At 40.5% G+C, this 17631-nt stretch overlaps 1 protein-coding gene across 1 annotated transcript; it reads right to left on the reverse strand.

Annotated features, from left to right (window-relative positions):
- Window positions 1-451: 451 nt before the first annotated feature.
- CDC23 (cell division cycle 23) lies at window positions 452-9079 on the reverse strand. Its single transcript, XM_066329467.1, has 16 exons — window positions 8943-9079; window positions 8390-8462; window positions 7381-7518; window positions 7058-7100; window positions 6588-6693; window positions 6370-6502; window positions 5232-5409; window positions 5048-5145; window positions 4747-4828; window positions 4020-4173; window positions 3767-3886; window positions 3335-3410; window positions 3003-3064; window positions 2065-2143; window positions 1847-1966; window positions 452-964 (listed from the first exon to the last, which is right to left on the reverse strand). The coding sequence occupies exons 1-16, from the start codon at window positions 9068-9070 to the stop codon at window positions 794-796; spliced, it is 1761 nt and encodes a 586-aa protein (XP_066185564.1). The 5' UTR covers window positions 9071-9079; the 3' UTR covers window positions 452-793.
- Between the last annotated feature and the right edge of the window lie 8552 nt (window positions 9080-17631).

Genomic DNA, 17631 nt, shown 5'->3' on the forward strand with positions numbered 1-17631 from the left:
AGGGGTGAACAAGGATACTAATTCCCTGAAACAAGGGTATAATAATTATCTTTTTGCCTCCTTAACAAAATGATCCATTTTAGTTCATTTGATTCCATTGCTACAGTACACATGGAAGCTGCACCATAAAGAAGCCCAAGGAGTGGGACTTCACCATTATTATTTTTAATTGTGCTATTCCAACTGCTTTTCTACTGAAAGCCAAAACTATCAGATCGACAGTGAGAACTCAGACAGCTGTCACCTTTAGCTACTTGGGATTCCTCTGGTATTTGCCAATCCTTTAACATACCCATGGGACCTATCTCTAAATGCCTATTCTAATGCTTTAATGAAATGTGTCCCCTGTAGTTCAAGACAAGCAAAAGTCATTAAGTAGACAGGTAGGCAAGAGTCTCTGATGAGGACAGCAGTAAGAGGTCATGCAAAGAAGTGCAGTAAAGACCAGAGGTAACTTGGCAGAATCAAACTTTAAATGTATTTTAACTCAAGCATACAAGCTCTTCCCAATGCCTCACTTAGGAGTAGTCCTGTGTAATGGGACATGTTTGCCCTCTGACTGGAATGACTTGGGCAAGTAGAGCAGGTTCTCACATTGCAGCACAGGCACTTTCACATCAGGCTGCCCTTTGCCTGTTGAGGCCCATCTTTCTTCAGCTGTGGACTCTGCTAACTCCTACCCTTCATGTGAGGGCAACAACAAAAGGAGGAATTTCCCTAGAAAGAAGTAAGTGGTTGCATGTCCCATCTGCAATGTCACATCCAATGCACAAGTTAGAAGTATCAGAATTGTTCATGGTGTTACAGAAGACAGATTGAGAGGGGAGACACGACGTGTGGGAGTGTTGCTGGCTGACAAGGATGCAGGAAGGAAAAAGGGAGCAGCAACATCTGTGGATGACGTTTCTCCTTGGTTGCGAAGCTGTAAGATCTGGCGCAGCAGGGCCTTTCCTTCTTCTCTAGTCTGAAATTAATTTGTAGAAAACAGAACAATGCACCAATGAATGGATGGTTTCTGGGTCAAATTCAGTAGGTAAGCAGTGTAACTTAGAGTGATTTGTCATTCTGTAAGGGTACAAGCTATAAAAGCCATTCTCAGTTCTTTTTTCTTGTGCTCCTTAGAAATGTTAAGGTAAGTCACTTTTTTTGGTTTTAGTCTTTCCTCCTTTTACTTTTGATTGGTGTGTTTCTTGAGTATTTCAGAGAACAGAACCATCAACCACTGAAGCTCTCTACATATTCCAGCAAAAAGTAGATTGGGAAAACTTAGAATAAGGTGAATTCAGATCATAGAGAGCTCCAGGCAGCTTTGTCAAGGATAAGCCAAACACCCTACATTCATGATTAGTGTCTACCACTAGGCTGAAATTAAAAATCCCGAACTGCCCACTTACAGATACATAACATTGCAGAGTATGGAGTTGCACACAAAACTCAAATACTATTATATCTTCTGCATTGTCTACACGCAGAAGATGAGAAAAAAAAAAACTTTTAGAAGTACCACTGCTACACAGTGTGTGGGTGTTTGTGACCATTTAACTACCTCCTCTCCACCGAGATTTTTAGCAGCCTTAAGATTGCAATGTGAAGCTTCAAATTCTTTTACTTAGTGAATACCAATGAGATATGATTAAATTTCACTTTCTACACAACACCCCATGAATTTTATCAACTATACTCAGCATGACTTGATCAGGTATGCATGACAACCGCCATTCAAGATGTGACCTGTATGGCAGACAGCCCTCATTCCTTCATAAGATTCCTTCTGCTCTGAGGGGAGCCAAGATCAAGGTCATAGATTCCTTAAAGAAGAAGCACCAAAGACTGTGCAGCTACTCACGTCATTGAAGGCACAGCATTTCTGAGCACATGCTGAGGCTTCATCCCAAAGCTTACATTTGAAGTAGTACTGGGCCAGGTAACGAAATGCAGTGCTGACCTCCAAGTGCTCCACTACCTCCTACAGTAAGTGTGGTAAAAAACATCATCTGTAAGTACCTTCCAAAGTAGTTCTACACTATGTTTACTTCTCCTTTTATTCCCAAGATATCATCTTACCCCACAGGAATAGATATCCTGGATGTATTTGATGTAGCATTGAGCTGCCTGTTCAGATTCATTCAGCTGTTCATGCAACCTAGAAAAGGAGAAAAGTGGGTCACTGGAATAAGACTGCACTGTTGAAGACCTTCTTGGTCTATAAGAAAGTACCTGCTCACCCTGACCTGGACTAAAGCCAGGTCCTTTCCTTCAGAATTTGCAGGATATGCAGTATGTACTGCTCCTCATGGAAAGAGATGATCCAGCTTCCAGTCATGCTGACAGACAGGGAGGCAGTCAGATAGTGACTAGACAGCTATAAGCAGTGACAACCAAAGCAGGGACCTTTGTTTATTCTGTTGCATTTTAAACCTTTTAACAGACCTTTGTCATTCTACTTACTCGCTATTTCCTCCAGTGCTCCTCCTTCCCCTGCTACAGCCCAAATTTGTACAGCAGTTTCACTTTCCACTTGCCCTTTTTTTCCCTTCACTCTTCCCACTTTATATTACTTTATCCCCACCAAAAAAATTAGTGCTGATGTCACAGTATTTACATTAAACCTTTTCCAATGTCACAGCCATATACTATAGAGCAAGAATAAAATCAAACTACAATTTTGTACATCATCTACCATCATGGGCTTCTTTTAAGTTGCAATACGACAAATACAATTGCTAGCATTGCCAGCTCAAATGACCTCAGGATTTAGAAATCCTTTGCAACCCACATTGTGCTATCATTCTCTCTAGTTATCCTGATGGAAACAAAGATAAAGCTGGACACCAAAATTTGCAGTCACTACAGCCCTAAAGATACCAACTCTTACACAGCTTCAAAAGTAATAGTGCCTAACAGCAATTCCACTTGTTAAAGTTCTGCATTTTATCATTAGGTATCAAAGTGTGACTTGCATTTAACACAACCCTGACAGTTCAGTGAGGGCATATACTCACTTGGCAAGTTTCACAAGTGCCATTTTCTCCACATCTCCCACAGCATAAGCTCTCCAATAGCACTGTCAAGGAAGGAAAGTCAGTCAAGCATGCTACAAAAATTACTCCAGCTCATGACTCCAGCATGCAAGTCAGAAACAAAAAACTACAGGGTTTGTTAGCAAAAGGGGTTGCAGACAACCCCTTATTTATCAGCTGCTCTAGTTATACTGCAGCAGTACTCCCCCAACTGTAACTGCCAACAAGTTTAGGTAGCACTAGCTACATAATTTTGCGGCAATTTCACCCAGTGTTCTGGGAGACACCCTAAAGTCTTACACATCAGTTCTCACCTTCTTAGCTTCCACCAACTGATTGAGTTTCTCATAGCATTCTCCTAGAGCAACCAGCATACGAGAATCATTTGGTCTGTAAAAGAGCAATTCTTCAGATAGTTCAATGGACTGCCAGCTGATCTCAGGGTAAGGGGAAGATGGGGGAGGGGGTGGTCAAGGGGAAAAAATATCTACACCTGGCAGTCTGTCATCCTTTTGCATAAAGCAGCACTCATACTCCTGACCAGTCAGCCTCAACATTTAACTGACAAAACTTTCATTAACAGTTAACACAACTAAAAGGATTTGGAACAGCAAGACTGCATACATCACAAAGCACTGATGATTTTTTTTTCCTTCTCCAACTTACTTCTTGTATGTAAATTCCTTAGCCAGTATCAACCATGTCAGAATGAAGACCAATAAACACAGCTCCATTTTCAACTCTACCTGAGCTGGTGGGCCCGTCGGTAGTAGTAGAGACAGTAAAATGGCATTTTGAGGATTTCATAGGTTTGCCCCAAGCCATACCATGCTCTGTAGTCCCTTTTGTTCACCTCTATTGCATGCCTGTCAAAGAAAAGGAGATGAACTAGACAGAAAGTCAGGATCAAAACCCAAGTCCAGCAAAATACTAAGAAAAACCAGAAGATACTATTTCAGAAGCAAACATCATTTGGTACAGTACATGGGCATATGGTACCTATAAGCCTGGATAGCTGCAGATGTGTTCTTCATTTCCATATACTCATGTCCCATAAGTGTCCAGGCTCCTAGATAACGTGGATTCAGTTTCAAGGCCCTCTGGAAATAGAGCGCTGCTTTTTCATGCTGGGAACGCAAGCTATAATAATTTCCTAAAGTAAAAGTCATAATATTTAAGTAAATTTTAAAAACCCACAACTAACAAAAAAAGCCAACACCAATAGAGAAGTAGAAAAAAGGACGTAATGTGTATTATCTACTACCTCCTAACAAACTGTAAGGAGTCCTAATAAAGACAGAACTGATTCAAATCTCAAAAGACATAATTGCACTCTGTTCACCAGTGTTCTGGTCAATCCTTTTCCAGTTGTACCAATCAATTTATGACTCCATCCCCCTTCAATATCATCATCTAACAAATTAATTTCCTGCTCCTGACACACAAGTATTTCCATTGGAGTTTGAAAACTATAACTGGATTTTCAGGCACACAGGTCTCCTTTCTGCCCTAGCAATATTACAGCAGCTTTCGGAGAGAAATGAGTGAAAAGGGTACTCCGTCATTTAGTCTGCTTTTCAGGCTGCCTGAGTCCACATTCACTAAGTGGTGATTTTGATTGCCTTGCTGGCTGATCACTTCCACAAGTGTTTCCAAGATTCCCTCACACTGCCTACAGACAGCAAAACAAGATGTAAAAATAACATGTAAAAGAACTGGCTCTCACCAATTACACAGCAGGTCTCAACACGATACTTGTCTATCTCACAGAGATTATGAGCCAGGTAGCTCAACTCAGGCTTCATGCTCTAGTGGAACAAAAAATTAAAGTGATGAGACAGAGGGCACGTTATGTTTTGAAAGAAAATCTAAGCAACTGGCAATGCATGTAGTGCATCTCTTCCATGGAGTTGGGAAGTGGAAAGCCTGTATTCAGAGAGGTCAGAAAGCACCAGCTGCTTTGCTGGTGCTTAATGTACCTCCAACAAACACTATCACTATGGACAGGCCACAGGAAGACTGCTTACCCTTACGTAGAGCAAGTTGGAGAAAGTGTCCATGTTTTCTATCCTGTAAGGATCTTGTTTCCTCAGCTCATTAAAGATGGATAAAGCTTTGTCAATATCTGAAGAAAGAACAGCATATGAGACACCAAAAACTACAAATACCAAGTTTGCATTAAAAGGGTCATTCCTACTTAGTATCACTGACCTCTTATATTGTGGTAAGCAACTGCAATCTGAGAGATGATATAAGTGCTTTTGGAAAATCCTGCATCAATGAGACTCTGATACTTCTGCAGAGCTTCCTCTATCAGCTGCAACTCTGTATAAATGTGTGCAAGAAAGAACTCTTTCATCCATGTATCTGGCAAGGACAGGAACTTCAACTAGCAAGGATCAAAGAAGAGGAGGAAGAGATGACAATCAGAAGTATTCTACAAGCTACATATGGCAAAGAATCCATTATCTTCCTTCCCATGACTTAGTAGACGGTCCTGAGGGAGAAGGCCTTCCCGCAGTCGCTTTCTTAAACCCATTTGGTAAACTGGGGAAGAAACTGTCTTCAAATATGACATCATCTGGCTCTTGCTTCAGCCATTAGATTCAGAAGTCCTTTGAAAGACTGCACTTTCTTCCTATGTTTGAACTAATTTCTATGAACTAAGCGAGCAGACTGAAAATTATATAATAAAAAACGCACTTCCCTGTTTTCACATATTGGTAATACTCCCTTCTGCATCACTTTTTTAAACTTTTTTTTTAATACTTCATCAGCCAGAATTTACTGAAGAATTCCAAGAGTGGACTCAAATTCCACGCAGAAAGAAAAATAATCTATTTTGGTTTTATATCTGAAGTTTGTTTCTTTGATACAATTCACCTCCTATATGTCTTTGTACATTATCATTTCAGTTTTGAAAGAAATGATTCCATATATCGTTTCAAAAGTGCTCAATAACTGAGGGATTAGAACCAGATTAAGAAAAAATAAAAAAGACAAGTCTCTTATGAGGATCTCTTTCATGTGACAAGGTGATAACCCTGGTGATAACTACTTCCAAAATACATGGATTAGAAATTTCTGAAACCACTTTGTGGGTGAATGATAAGAAATTAGCCCTGCCTGTATAAAGATTCTCAAGCTACAGCATGGCAAGTAATTGAAGATAAAGAGGATTTAGCAATAGAATTTACAGTCATGGATTGCCTTGCCTGACAATGTCTCACATTAAATGTCTCACAATAAAGCAGTGGGCATCAATCTTGTGGCCACAGAAACACTGGTCACTGAATCAGGCTAAACTCTTGAGATTTGTTACAACATCTTGCTATCTCCAAAATTTTACCATCTCTTTATCTGTAATCAAGTTGCAAAGTTCCAGCCAGGCTCCCCAGTGCAAAGGCAAGGCATGAGCAGCTTCAACAAATACATCTATTGCTTCTTTCACCAAGTCCAGTTTCCGCAGCACAACACCATATCTGTAAAAAAAGGATTCAGGTTGACAAGAGTCATGAAATTCTGCATATCCACCCAAATATATAAGAAATATATGGAGACACTTACAGATAAAGGCCAAATCCATCCAGTTCCTGGGCCTTGTGTTTCTTGCTGAGCTCAACTCTCAGTTCTCGTAGAGCTTCATTTTTCACCTGTCCTTTTTCCAGAGGTCCTACATGAGGAGAAAGTCACACAGCTAGCTTTCAATCAGGAGTCACACCACAGCAATGCAAAGTCTAGGGTACATTCAGAATTATCACTGACATGACATGGAGGCCTCCCAGCCTGTGTTTATTTTCCCCATTTTAAAGAAAATCACTTAGTCTGGTCACCCAGTTTAAAAGAAGACCTAACAGATGAAAATCTGTAACCTCTAATTAAGCAAATGAATCAAAAGCGAAACAAAGAAATCATGTTACAGCACATTATTATCCAAAAAATTGAAGGGAAAGCCACAGACCAAGATGAGTTACATGAAGATTCAACAGTGAAAGCTTCATTATCTCGTCATGTGTTTCTTGACACCAGAGACTTACCCAAACTATCAACTGTCTCATCATCCTTCTTCTTTTCCCCTGACTGTGGAAAAGAAAGGAAATCCAAGATTACATTACAATAGTGTATTTCCTGTGTTTGCTGCAGCACTTGCAGCAGTGTGTAAACTAAGTTTTCACAGACAGCATAGTTCTGAAAAAACAGCCCTATCTTTCTTTACCCCAATACAGAACTTGGACTTCAAGGTGGTCATTAGGATCAGAATAAGAAAAAAAAAAAACAAAAAAACACCAAAAGATATGCCAGGGAGGAGTAGGAAGCAGAGTAGTTCAGTGCTAGAAGACAACCTTTTTTTCTGCCTTACCAGGTATCTGGAGTACATGTACAAGAAGTAAGCTTTCTGGCTCTTGCAGCCCTGTAAAAAGTAGGCAGCCCTGTCATATTCCTTGAGATCGAAGTAAGACTTGGCCAACGTGTAGGCATCCAGATCACGAGCATCCTCCTGCAGGGACACACAAGAGTTTTAAGACCTGAAAATCTCTGACATACTTTAGGAAAATCATGGTCACAAACACAGCAATGAAATTGCTTCTCAACATAAAAATGTAGTTTATCCATTTTTATAGATGGTTTGAGTACTATCAGAAAAGTTCCTTCATTCTCTCACATGATCTGATTCTAGAGTTCTCAAATGACAAGTGCAGACTATTTAGGAACATTTAAAATAAACTGTGAGGTTCCAGAAACAAACTGTGGCAGGCTTAGCTATTCAATTAGTATGAAGGACCATAAACAAGAAACCTGCTCAGGAATTCCATATAGAAGAATATTAATCTGCTAACATACAAGAGAATACTTCCTTGACTATTATACCTTGAAATTTATGACATGCTACACTTCCATAATACACAAGCACAGGCACATACCTGTGAGTTCTACTGTATTTCTACATAGGTGAGGATGGAGACACAGCCTGTTTCTCTTGTGTCCTAACGAGCACAAGTTTAATGGCAAAACATAATTTGTATTAAAAAAAACTTTAACCTTAGTAAAGAGTAATAAAAATAAAGCAGTATGCATGTGATTTCAAATTTGACTTAGAGAGTGCCTCATTTAGGGCACAGCAACAGAAAATGCTTTTATCTGGGAAAGCACATTCAGCTCTGTCGCCCCACTGAACACACAATGGAAAGGATGTACCCAGCATTATGGCAGGATTGGAGCTCAGCACAGACTCCCACCCGTGGGATTTGGGAGATTGCAATCACGTATTTTCTTCCATAGTTAAGATTAAACAGCCCACCCCCAAGAGCTGCAGCACCTTTTCCTAGAGCTCACAGCCACTTTCCCCCAAGCATAGCCTGGGCCTGTACCTCGGTGAGCACGGGGGGAGGCGGCAGCTCACTCAGTGGCAGTGGCTCCAGGGCGAATGCAAGCTCAGCAGCCCTGGGAGGAAAAGAGAGCATTAGAATCATTGGATCATCAAGGTTGGAGGAGACCTGTAAGATCAGGTCCAACTGCCAGCCCAGCACTACCAGTGTCATCCCTAAACCACATCACTTAGCGTCAGATGCAGACACCTCTTAAGCATCTCCAGGGACTGTGACTCCACCACCTCCCTGGGAAACCTATTCCAGTGCCTAATCACCTGAACAACGAAAAAAAATTTCCATTATCTTACTGAATCTCCCCTATCTCAAGGCCATTTCCTCTGGTTCACTCCCTGCAGGCACGGTAGAAGGGCCCGGTCCCACATCACTGCAACCTCATTTCAGGGAGTTGTGGAAAATTATGAGGTACCCGCGAGCCTCCTCTTCTCGAGACTAAACAAACCCAGCTCCGTCCCGTCCTCCCTCTCGGCAAAGAACATGTGAACCCGGGGTCCTACGAGCTGGGGCCCGATCAGCTGAGCCCGGCTCCGCTCACCACTTCCCGCTGTGCTGCAGCCCGCGCTCTCGGCTCCGCTCTGCCACGCTTAGCAGCTGCTTCTTGATCTCCCGCAGATCCGAGAAGTCACCGCCGCCCGTCGCCGCCACCATTGCAGCCGCCGCCATCGCGCCAGCCCAGCCAATCACAGCCCCGTACACTGCGCGCCCGCCCGCCGGCCCGACCAATCACAACCCCACCCGCCGGTCTGCCCAATCACAGCCCCGTACACTGCGCACCCGCCAGCCGGTCCGGCCAATCATAGCCCCGTGCACGGCGCTTCCCCGCCCCTATAGGGAGTCGTCTCCTTGGGCGAGTGCGAGAGGTCTCGCGACCAATCGCAGGCGCGTCCCGGAGCCCTGCCGTCTGATTGGCCGGTTCTGGCGGGGGTGCGCCGGAGCCATGCAGTCTGATTGGTCGCTTGTGGCGGGGCTCAAGGCCCTGCTCTCGCGGCGGGACTCGGCGCCTCTGGCGGTGAGGGGTCGGGTCGCTACGACACCAAGAAACACCAGGCTCCTAATTTCCTGTTTAATTCCTAGTTGACAGGAAAGATACTCTTTATGTGCCACTCTGCCCTCAGGTTCTAGTCTTCAAGATCAGTTGATTGTTTCTTGAGGTATTTTAACTTACGTGTGTATTGATAACACCTTCTCATTTGGAATCATTTCAGATTTTTACTCACATACTGCTACTTCCCGTGCTAATAGCCATAATTTAAAAACATGAAGTAAAATCAATCGGTGTTTGTTTCTAACAGTACAGAAATGGAATTACTTGCTTTGGGATGGTTGTGCTCCACAACTTTTTAAGCTTTTCTGGAAAAGTAACAATATACCTGTATGCTTATCCTAGGGTCAGAATGTCAATTTTAATTACCACTTTTAAAACAGAAGTGAAGAAAAAATTGTGTAAAAATTCATTTCGCATGTCATTTGCAAGTTACACTTTTTGATGTTTTTCTTCTGATGGTAAGGGCAATAAATGTTCTGTAGCATGAGAGTGTCCTTCATAATCACTTTTATTTCAGAAACTACTTGAACAAGAGGACCCAGTGTTTGAACTGGCAGCAAGTTCACTGGAGATGAAAGGAGTGTCGCTGCTGAGCATAGTGTTATTGTACTCGATTTGTTATTAACATAAGAAAAGATTTTTAGTTTTTTTGATGAGCTGTGAATGTCATTAATTCTTACACTGACTCCAGAGTAGAGTCTGAGGCTACCACTGGCCTTCACTTTATTGATGACTGCTATGAAAATTTCAAGGTTGTGTTTATCTGGAACCATTTCATCTGGAGCCACCTGCTGAAATTAAGGTTGTTCTACAAAGGTTTATAGAGATAGGCAATGCCCAGTTTGTTTTAAGTGGGAAATGATGGGTTATTTATAGTCTTCCATGTTCTTTCAAATAGACAAAGAAAATTAGACCATTATTTGAAGTATAATTTTAGCATTAAGAAGTGTTTTCCCTCTCCTCATTTTAGCCAAATGTGTTGCAAGTTCAGCTGTAGCTTTGACAGAAGTTACTTGTATTACTATGTCAGCCCATATATACAAAATGTAAACAAAAACTTCTTTGTTATTGTTACTAGACAGATGCATCTAGTCAATACAATGCCTGACTTATACCTCATTCTTTCTCTCTTTGTCCCAGCTAAAAATGCATGGGGAAAGAATCTCAGAATTTTTTTCTGATGATAGATATTTGTTGTACTTTCCATCTCTTTTATGTTCTCCATATGTAGGGATCAGCTGTTAGTGTTCTATGCTCCTAAACGTTGTATTTGATATTTGTTGGATAATTACATTGGTCCCTTCATTGGACTCAATGATCTTAGAACTCTTATTCAACCTATGATTCTGTGATTCTCTGCTAGTTTTAATTTAAGGACATTTGGTTTTTATATGAATACAAAGAGTGATATTTAAAGAAATTCGTATGTGTGCGTGAGGTCTGTGAAGTAATTTTATCGAGGTCTGTGAATTAATTTTATCAAGGTCTGTTTATCTTCAGTTTTGGGCCCACCGGGTATCATGTGCTGTTTTCCCGATGGAAACTGTGACGATACATTTGAAGTGAGATTTCAATACGAAATATGGTACCTGCTGCAAAAATGCACAAAGTGCTACTTGTCTTCTTGCTGAAATCCAGGCAAAATACCCTTTGTGTCACGTCCCTGGTGTGTGAGCCCTGGGCAGCTGTGATCCAGCTGTTCTTATTACTACTTCTCTCGAAGAACAGCGTTTTTGGCAGCTGTGAAATACTGAGCTGTTCACTGAGAAAACTTATTTAATTGTTGGCACCTAATCAGACGGATTTGAGCCTCTGGAACAGTACAGCAGCTGCCGGAATCAGTGTTTGCGGCTCCAGCTGCTCAGCAGGAGGTGGCGCTTTGCGCTCTCGAAGCAGCAAGAAGAGGGTGAAAGGAAAGTTGGTCCCGGCTGAGTTCAATAATTCAGTTGCTTAAGACTTGCTTCATGATGAGAACTCGTAATTCTTCCTGTCATTCCATTCTATAATAGATGAGTCTGAAGTGACACCCGAAGCTGGCTTTTGGAGCCAATAGACTAATTAAATCCTCTGTGCAGGAAAACAGATAGTATCTTGAGGAAATACAGATTAACTGAGCAGTACTAACTGGATGCTCTAGGAAGAGGAGAACTTGTGCCCCATGTTACTGCGTAGCTGCCTGGATGAGATTGTCTCCAGTCCCTCAGAGAAACATGTTGACAAAAACAAGGATGGTCAGTGGTGGAAAGGTTGGAATTGTGTCCATCATACCAATGGGTTGTGTAGCTGCTTTAAAAGGAATTTTTTTTCAGAGTTGAGATCTTCAAATGGTCGATGAAATCATATGTAAGTGGTCTTTACCAAGCGAAGTGTCTTGCCAATAGTTAGTTTCATCTGTTGACAGATAGAGAATTGAACTTCTTTATTATGATGTGGTAAAATTGTGCTTTTTAACTTTTTTAAAGATTGGCTATGATTACAGTTTCTTGTATAATTTTACACTGAGAAGTCTGCTGTGATAAGAACTTTTCTACTATTGGTTGTATTCTCCATTTAGCATAGTTAATGCAACTCCCACTTTTGCTTTTTGTAGTCTGCTAGGACATCATTAATGTTAAAATTTGGAAACCATGTGGCTCTAAAGTAGGAGGGAAACCATTTATACTTGGTTTAAATTGAGACGAAAGAATAAATTTGCCAGCTGGGGATAGTTTCAAAAGGTAGGAGACCTGAATTCCAGGAAATCTGCCTATGACTCAATTAATACAGCGTTATGACATCAGGGTAGGCTATTGTGTAGTCAGTAATGTTGTTTTCCCCCTCCCTCTCTTGTTCAGATATCAGTTGTTTTCTTGGGAGGTTAATTGAGATGAAGTGACATAAAATGCCTCTGAGGGCCATGGACTGATGCAGCAAAAGTGTTTATTGTGCCTGAATCACTTCCCTATGTCTGAAAAATTCATTGACTCATGCCATATATTTTCTAGTTTTGAGAGATTTGATTTAATTGCAGCTTTTGATGAGCTTGGAAGTAGTAGCAGTTAGGGATGCATACCTAGCCCATATGCTCTGAGAAAATCAGCATGGACCACTTGCTTAGCATAATGCCCACTAAATCCTCTGGATATCCCAGTGAGATTGTTAAGAATCATGCAGATACTTAATATGCTGTTACTCAAGAACCTTCATATTGTTGCTAAACTGCAGTTCCTTATTTAATGGAGCATGGACTTGCTTCCTTTTTAGGAGACCAAGAAGTTTGTTTAACCAGTTGTCAAAATTATGGTTAGGCTGAACATTAGGAATTAGGAATTTGTTTGATTGAGTTGTATTTAGTGTGCTGCTGTGCATCCTTGAAGTCATGGAGGAGAAGGGATTTTGGAGACTACAAGGAGTAGTACATTTTGCCACTGTATGCAGCTGGAATCTGCAGTTGCTGAGCAGCCTGGGCAGTGCTAAGGTCCTGCAGCCTGTGTCTCCACTGGCACTGCTGTCTAACATAAGTGTGTGGTGTATGCTGAGAAGGTTAGTCCTGTCATCATCCCTTCAGTGCTAATGAATGCTTACCTAGACAGTAATGAAAAACTATTTTGGTTTCAAATCCATTGCTGTTTTTTCTTGGGGCCACTGAAGTCAAGAGTGAGCCAAGTGAATTTGGGAAGGCAGAACTGCCCCTTCAGTTATTGGTGGAAGCTTATGCTGGAATAAGTAAAAGTTATTGATATACAATGATTATTTTTTCTCCTACCTTTCCTCTAGGAGGGAAGTAAACATTGCTGCTAGTAAAAAAAAAAAAAAAAAAAAAAAAAAAAAAAAAAAAAAAAAAAAGCTGCTGGTAGTTTCTTTATGTGTGAGCTTTGTTACTGAGAAAGTCAGAACATATTTCTAATGTCATAATGTCAGAAAACTTAAGTTCTTTCTGCAAATCCTTGTTTATATTTGGTCTGTCCAGGCACTCTTTTCCCCCCTTTTCATTATACTTACTCTCCATTTAAGAAAAGAGGAGGATGTTTTATGGTGAACAGTAATCCATTACTATATTTTAAGGCAGCACCATTTTATACAGTTTTGACCTTGCAAAATAACTAAATACCTGTACCCACAGCTCCTCCTGATTGTAAGAGGGGACTTATGGTTGCTCAGTGAAACACAAAATCAGAATTCTTGGTAGCATTTCCATTTCGCATCAGGAAGGATGTCATCATCAGCTTGATATTTTCAAATGTTTCTTTAATGTTCTTTTGAACCTTAATGTTTAATATTTCCCGTATACTGCATCAATAAAAAGCAGTTATTTAAATACCTGCTATTAAACCAGTGAATCTCCAGAAAATAGTGTTCTGACTGTTTTCTGCATAACAGTTCCTGTGAGGCAAATGAAGGCATAGTGTAACGTGGAGCTGTATGTACTGGAGAACAAAAGCAAAACAGAGGTGGATAGTTGTCAAAAGGGTGTGGCTAACATCTTCATAAATACACTGAAGTCGTTGGTACTCTGGATACCCTTGTAGAATTTACCTTGGAAAATAGCTTGTCTTGGCACCTATGGACACCTTATGAGAGCTGATGAGCAGCATCATCACTGCTCGAGAGCAGAAATCCTAACTAATGTCTGAGCAAGATGATAAAGTGAAGAGAGTCACCTAGGTTTGGTTTGGATTTGGTTTTGGTTTTGTTTCTTTGGCTGGTTGCTTTTGGTTTTGTTTGTTTGAGGGGGTTTTTAATAGCCAGAGTAAGCAGAAGTTCAGCAGGTGAGTAAATGAAGGATAACTGAAGAGTTTATGAAACAGAACTCTTGGGTTGTGTATTGTTCTTTACTCCTACGGGAAAAAATATTATGTATGATAGGAAGGAACTTGTATAAAACATGGTACTTTAGAAGGCTTTTTGGACTACTTCTTCATTTGTGAAATATTTCTGGTTCATCATCTTTGTGGCCCTTTGTGCCACTTTGCAGTAGCTCTGTGTCTCTCCTGTAACTGGGGCGACCAAAACTGGACACAGCCTTCCAGGTGTGGCTTCACCAGTGCTGAGTAGAGGGGCAGAATCACCTCCCTCGACCTGCTGGTAATGCTGTTCCTAATGCATACCACTCCATCTGCAGCAAGGGCACGCTCCTTTCAATCAAGGTCTTTTCCTGCAGGGCAGCTTCCTAGCTGGGTGGCCCCCAGCACAGGTTGGTGCATGTATTAAGAAAGTAATTTTCTTATTACTTCATAGGTCTGTTGTTAGAATGAAGTTTTAAATTGTTTTCAGCAGGTTATTTTCTACTGTTGTGGTGATAAAATGAATTTTAATAAGCTTTTCGGTATAGTTGATGAGTCCTGAAATTTCACCAGTTCTTTTGGAACATAATGATTTGCAAGCCTTGCTTAAGTGAAGAATTTCTGAGGACACTGTGAGTATCTAAGTAAACAGCAGTGCTAGATTACAAGGCTTTTTTAAACCTGCGCTAATTAGATTGAAATTGCTAGCTTGTTAACTGAGGTGTACTGCTTTGGATGGAAGATAAAGTACTGTGCATGTAGACTTCTACCATATTGATGAGTTGATGCAGAAGTGTTTTCTGTCATCACTGGGTCTGATACAAATGCAAAATTTATTTCCTTGGTCTATCAGTGTATCATACTAGACATCTTGAGGAAAATTATGTTAAGTATTTCTGAAGTATGTTCTGCACATAATTAGCTTTATTTTCTTTATTTGAGAGTGATGCTGTTCTGCTGTTCTGAACCAGAATTTAGTGTATCTAAGTTGTCTAGTGTTAGCTGCATTATGATGGATTAGAAAGTCCAAAAAACCCAACAGTCACTTTGGCAACAGCTTGTTTTCTATGAATTTTCCACGGGTCAGTGGAAAGTGAGGTAAAAAGGACTTTCAGTTTAACTCTGACACTGATATGTTCTATGCCACCTCTAGCCATTGAAGTGTTTCTTTTCTGTATTTCATGCTTTTAAACTATTTCCAAGAGAGTTTTGTGAATTTTGTCTAGATTCCCAGGTCGTTAAAGTATTTTAAACATGTGTATGGATTGTCTTTTTTTCCTCCCTTTTATGAGCAGCAAATATAAAATCCCCACAAAGCCCACTAGATTGCATCTCTGTAATGGAGATGCAATGTAAAGGAATTTGCAGAGATGTTTTTGATAAAAGTAAATGGCTTTTTTTATCACCATGAAAAGTTAGGTGAATCCCAGTAACCATAAGCATGTATCAAAATACAACATTACAGCAGTTCGTGGTAACTGCCTTGGTTCAGGAAAGAAAAGTACCACTTTATGTAGGTTTGCTCCCAGTGGCACGTGATTTACTGCTTGTCCTCATTCTGTGTTGACATGATCTGGAATAACTTACTGCATTTGAGGCCATCTCTTCCAAGGTTGCATAGTGTCATTTGGTCAGATGACTGAAATCATTAAGTTAATAGTGATTTACACTACTGCAGCATCCTCTCTGAAAGATATCCCTTCATCTGCTGAAGGAAGACAGCTGAACATACATTCTCCTCTTGTATGTTATCACTAAAAGCAAAGCAGGTTAGCTTAAATCACCATGGTGTTTCAGTGGGCTAGAAATGTGTAGCCATTTGAAGGATACTTGTGTTTTAAAATTGCTCAATATTTGTCTGAAATCATCTTCCCACACTGCTGTTGCGCTGTTAAGGGAGATGAGTGGGAAGATTCTGTGTTCAAAGGCAAAGAGGAGGCTTTTCATGCTCACTGAATCAATGCTTTCTGCTGACTGAAAACTGAACCTAAATCAAGTGGCTATGTTGCTGCTTAGTAAATTGAATTTCTTCTAGTAGTTTCACTTCAAAAAATATTGGTTTCCTGTCCTCCTTCAACCTCTTGGTCACTCCAAAGAAGCAAGCTACAAGAGGTATATTGGTACCTAGCTCATAGGATTAATTCAGTAACTAGCAAAGAAAGGTTCGAGCAGGACTGAGTCTGAGAGTCTGGAGTTTTCAGTGAGTGACAGGTAGAATGAGCAGGGATGATTGGACTGAATCCAGCCAGTTTATAAATGGAGAAGTCAGCACTGGTAGCATGTCACAAGAGTGTAAGCACAAGATTTATTCAAGGAATATTTAATTAAACTGGAAGGTAATGGAAGATACAGTGTATAGCTCTTCCATTACAGAAAGTACTAGATTGCTTAGATTATTTATTACTGGGGAGAAATAATGGCTTCATGTTTTTTCCAAGACACAGAATTAAAGTGATACAACATTTTAAAGCTACACAGAGTGCATTGATATGAACTTCAGAATTTTCACTAAGCTGGGTAGTGTCCTTCTGTAGATCTACTTGTTTCTCATCTTGTTAGATAAAGCATTTCAGAGGAAAGATTTGACTTTGGTTTGCAACATCCACTCTACAATGCAGGAAATTTGTAGTGTAGCTGCTGTATTCTGCCTTTAAAGATAAAATTCAACACAGTAAAAATAACTTTCTGGTTAGGGGACTAATTCACTGTTTCTACAGAGTGGGAAGTGATTTCAATTTTTGTCATGAGAAGTGTATGCTGCAACATATTACGTTGCCATGTCAAATCTCATACCAGTTACAGGAGTCCTCAGTTGAGCATTTTACATTTGCTGATTTCAGTTTAGATTTGTATTCTCTGCAGAGGTGTTAAACACAGAATAAAAACTGTCTATCTGGTATGACTGATGGGCTCTTGAATAATGAACCTGGCACTGAAATGGCAAAAAGGGGTGAATCTGCTGTTGCTGGTATGGAGGCTGCAGAGTTTTACAGGATGGAGCATCTGTATGTAAAGATGCTTTTCAGACGCTCTTAAGGTAGCTGTGAAAATAATACTATTAATACATGTTGGAAAACCAGTGAGGTTTTAATAGAAGTAAATGTGCTTCTCCAGCCTGTGGGCTGCCAGTCCCATTTGGGAAGGCATCTACATTAATCTGACATCTTGTTTAGCACTGATAACACTAGAGAGTCCAATTAAAATATTTCAAGAAGACATCCTTATACAAGACTACACTGATTGTCTGCTAATGTGTATTGAATTTTAGCTAAATACAGCCCCGGGTGCTGTGCTGGAAAGCAGGAAAGCTTGCTATTCAAGCTCTTAATTCCTTTTATATTGATTTGGCTGCTAATGATACAACCTTCTACTCTAATTAACTGACATCTGCATTAGGATGAAAAAGAGCCCCCTGC

This window comes from Sylvia atricapilla, chromosome 14, assembly GCF_009819655.1.
Source record: "Sylvia atricapilla isolate bSylAtr1 chromosome 14, bSylAtr1.pri, whole genome shotgun sequence".
NCBI lineage: Eukaryota > Metazoa > Chordata > Aves > Passeriformes > Sylviidae > Sylvia > Sylvia atricapilla.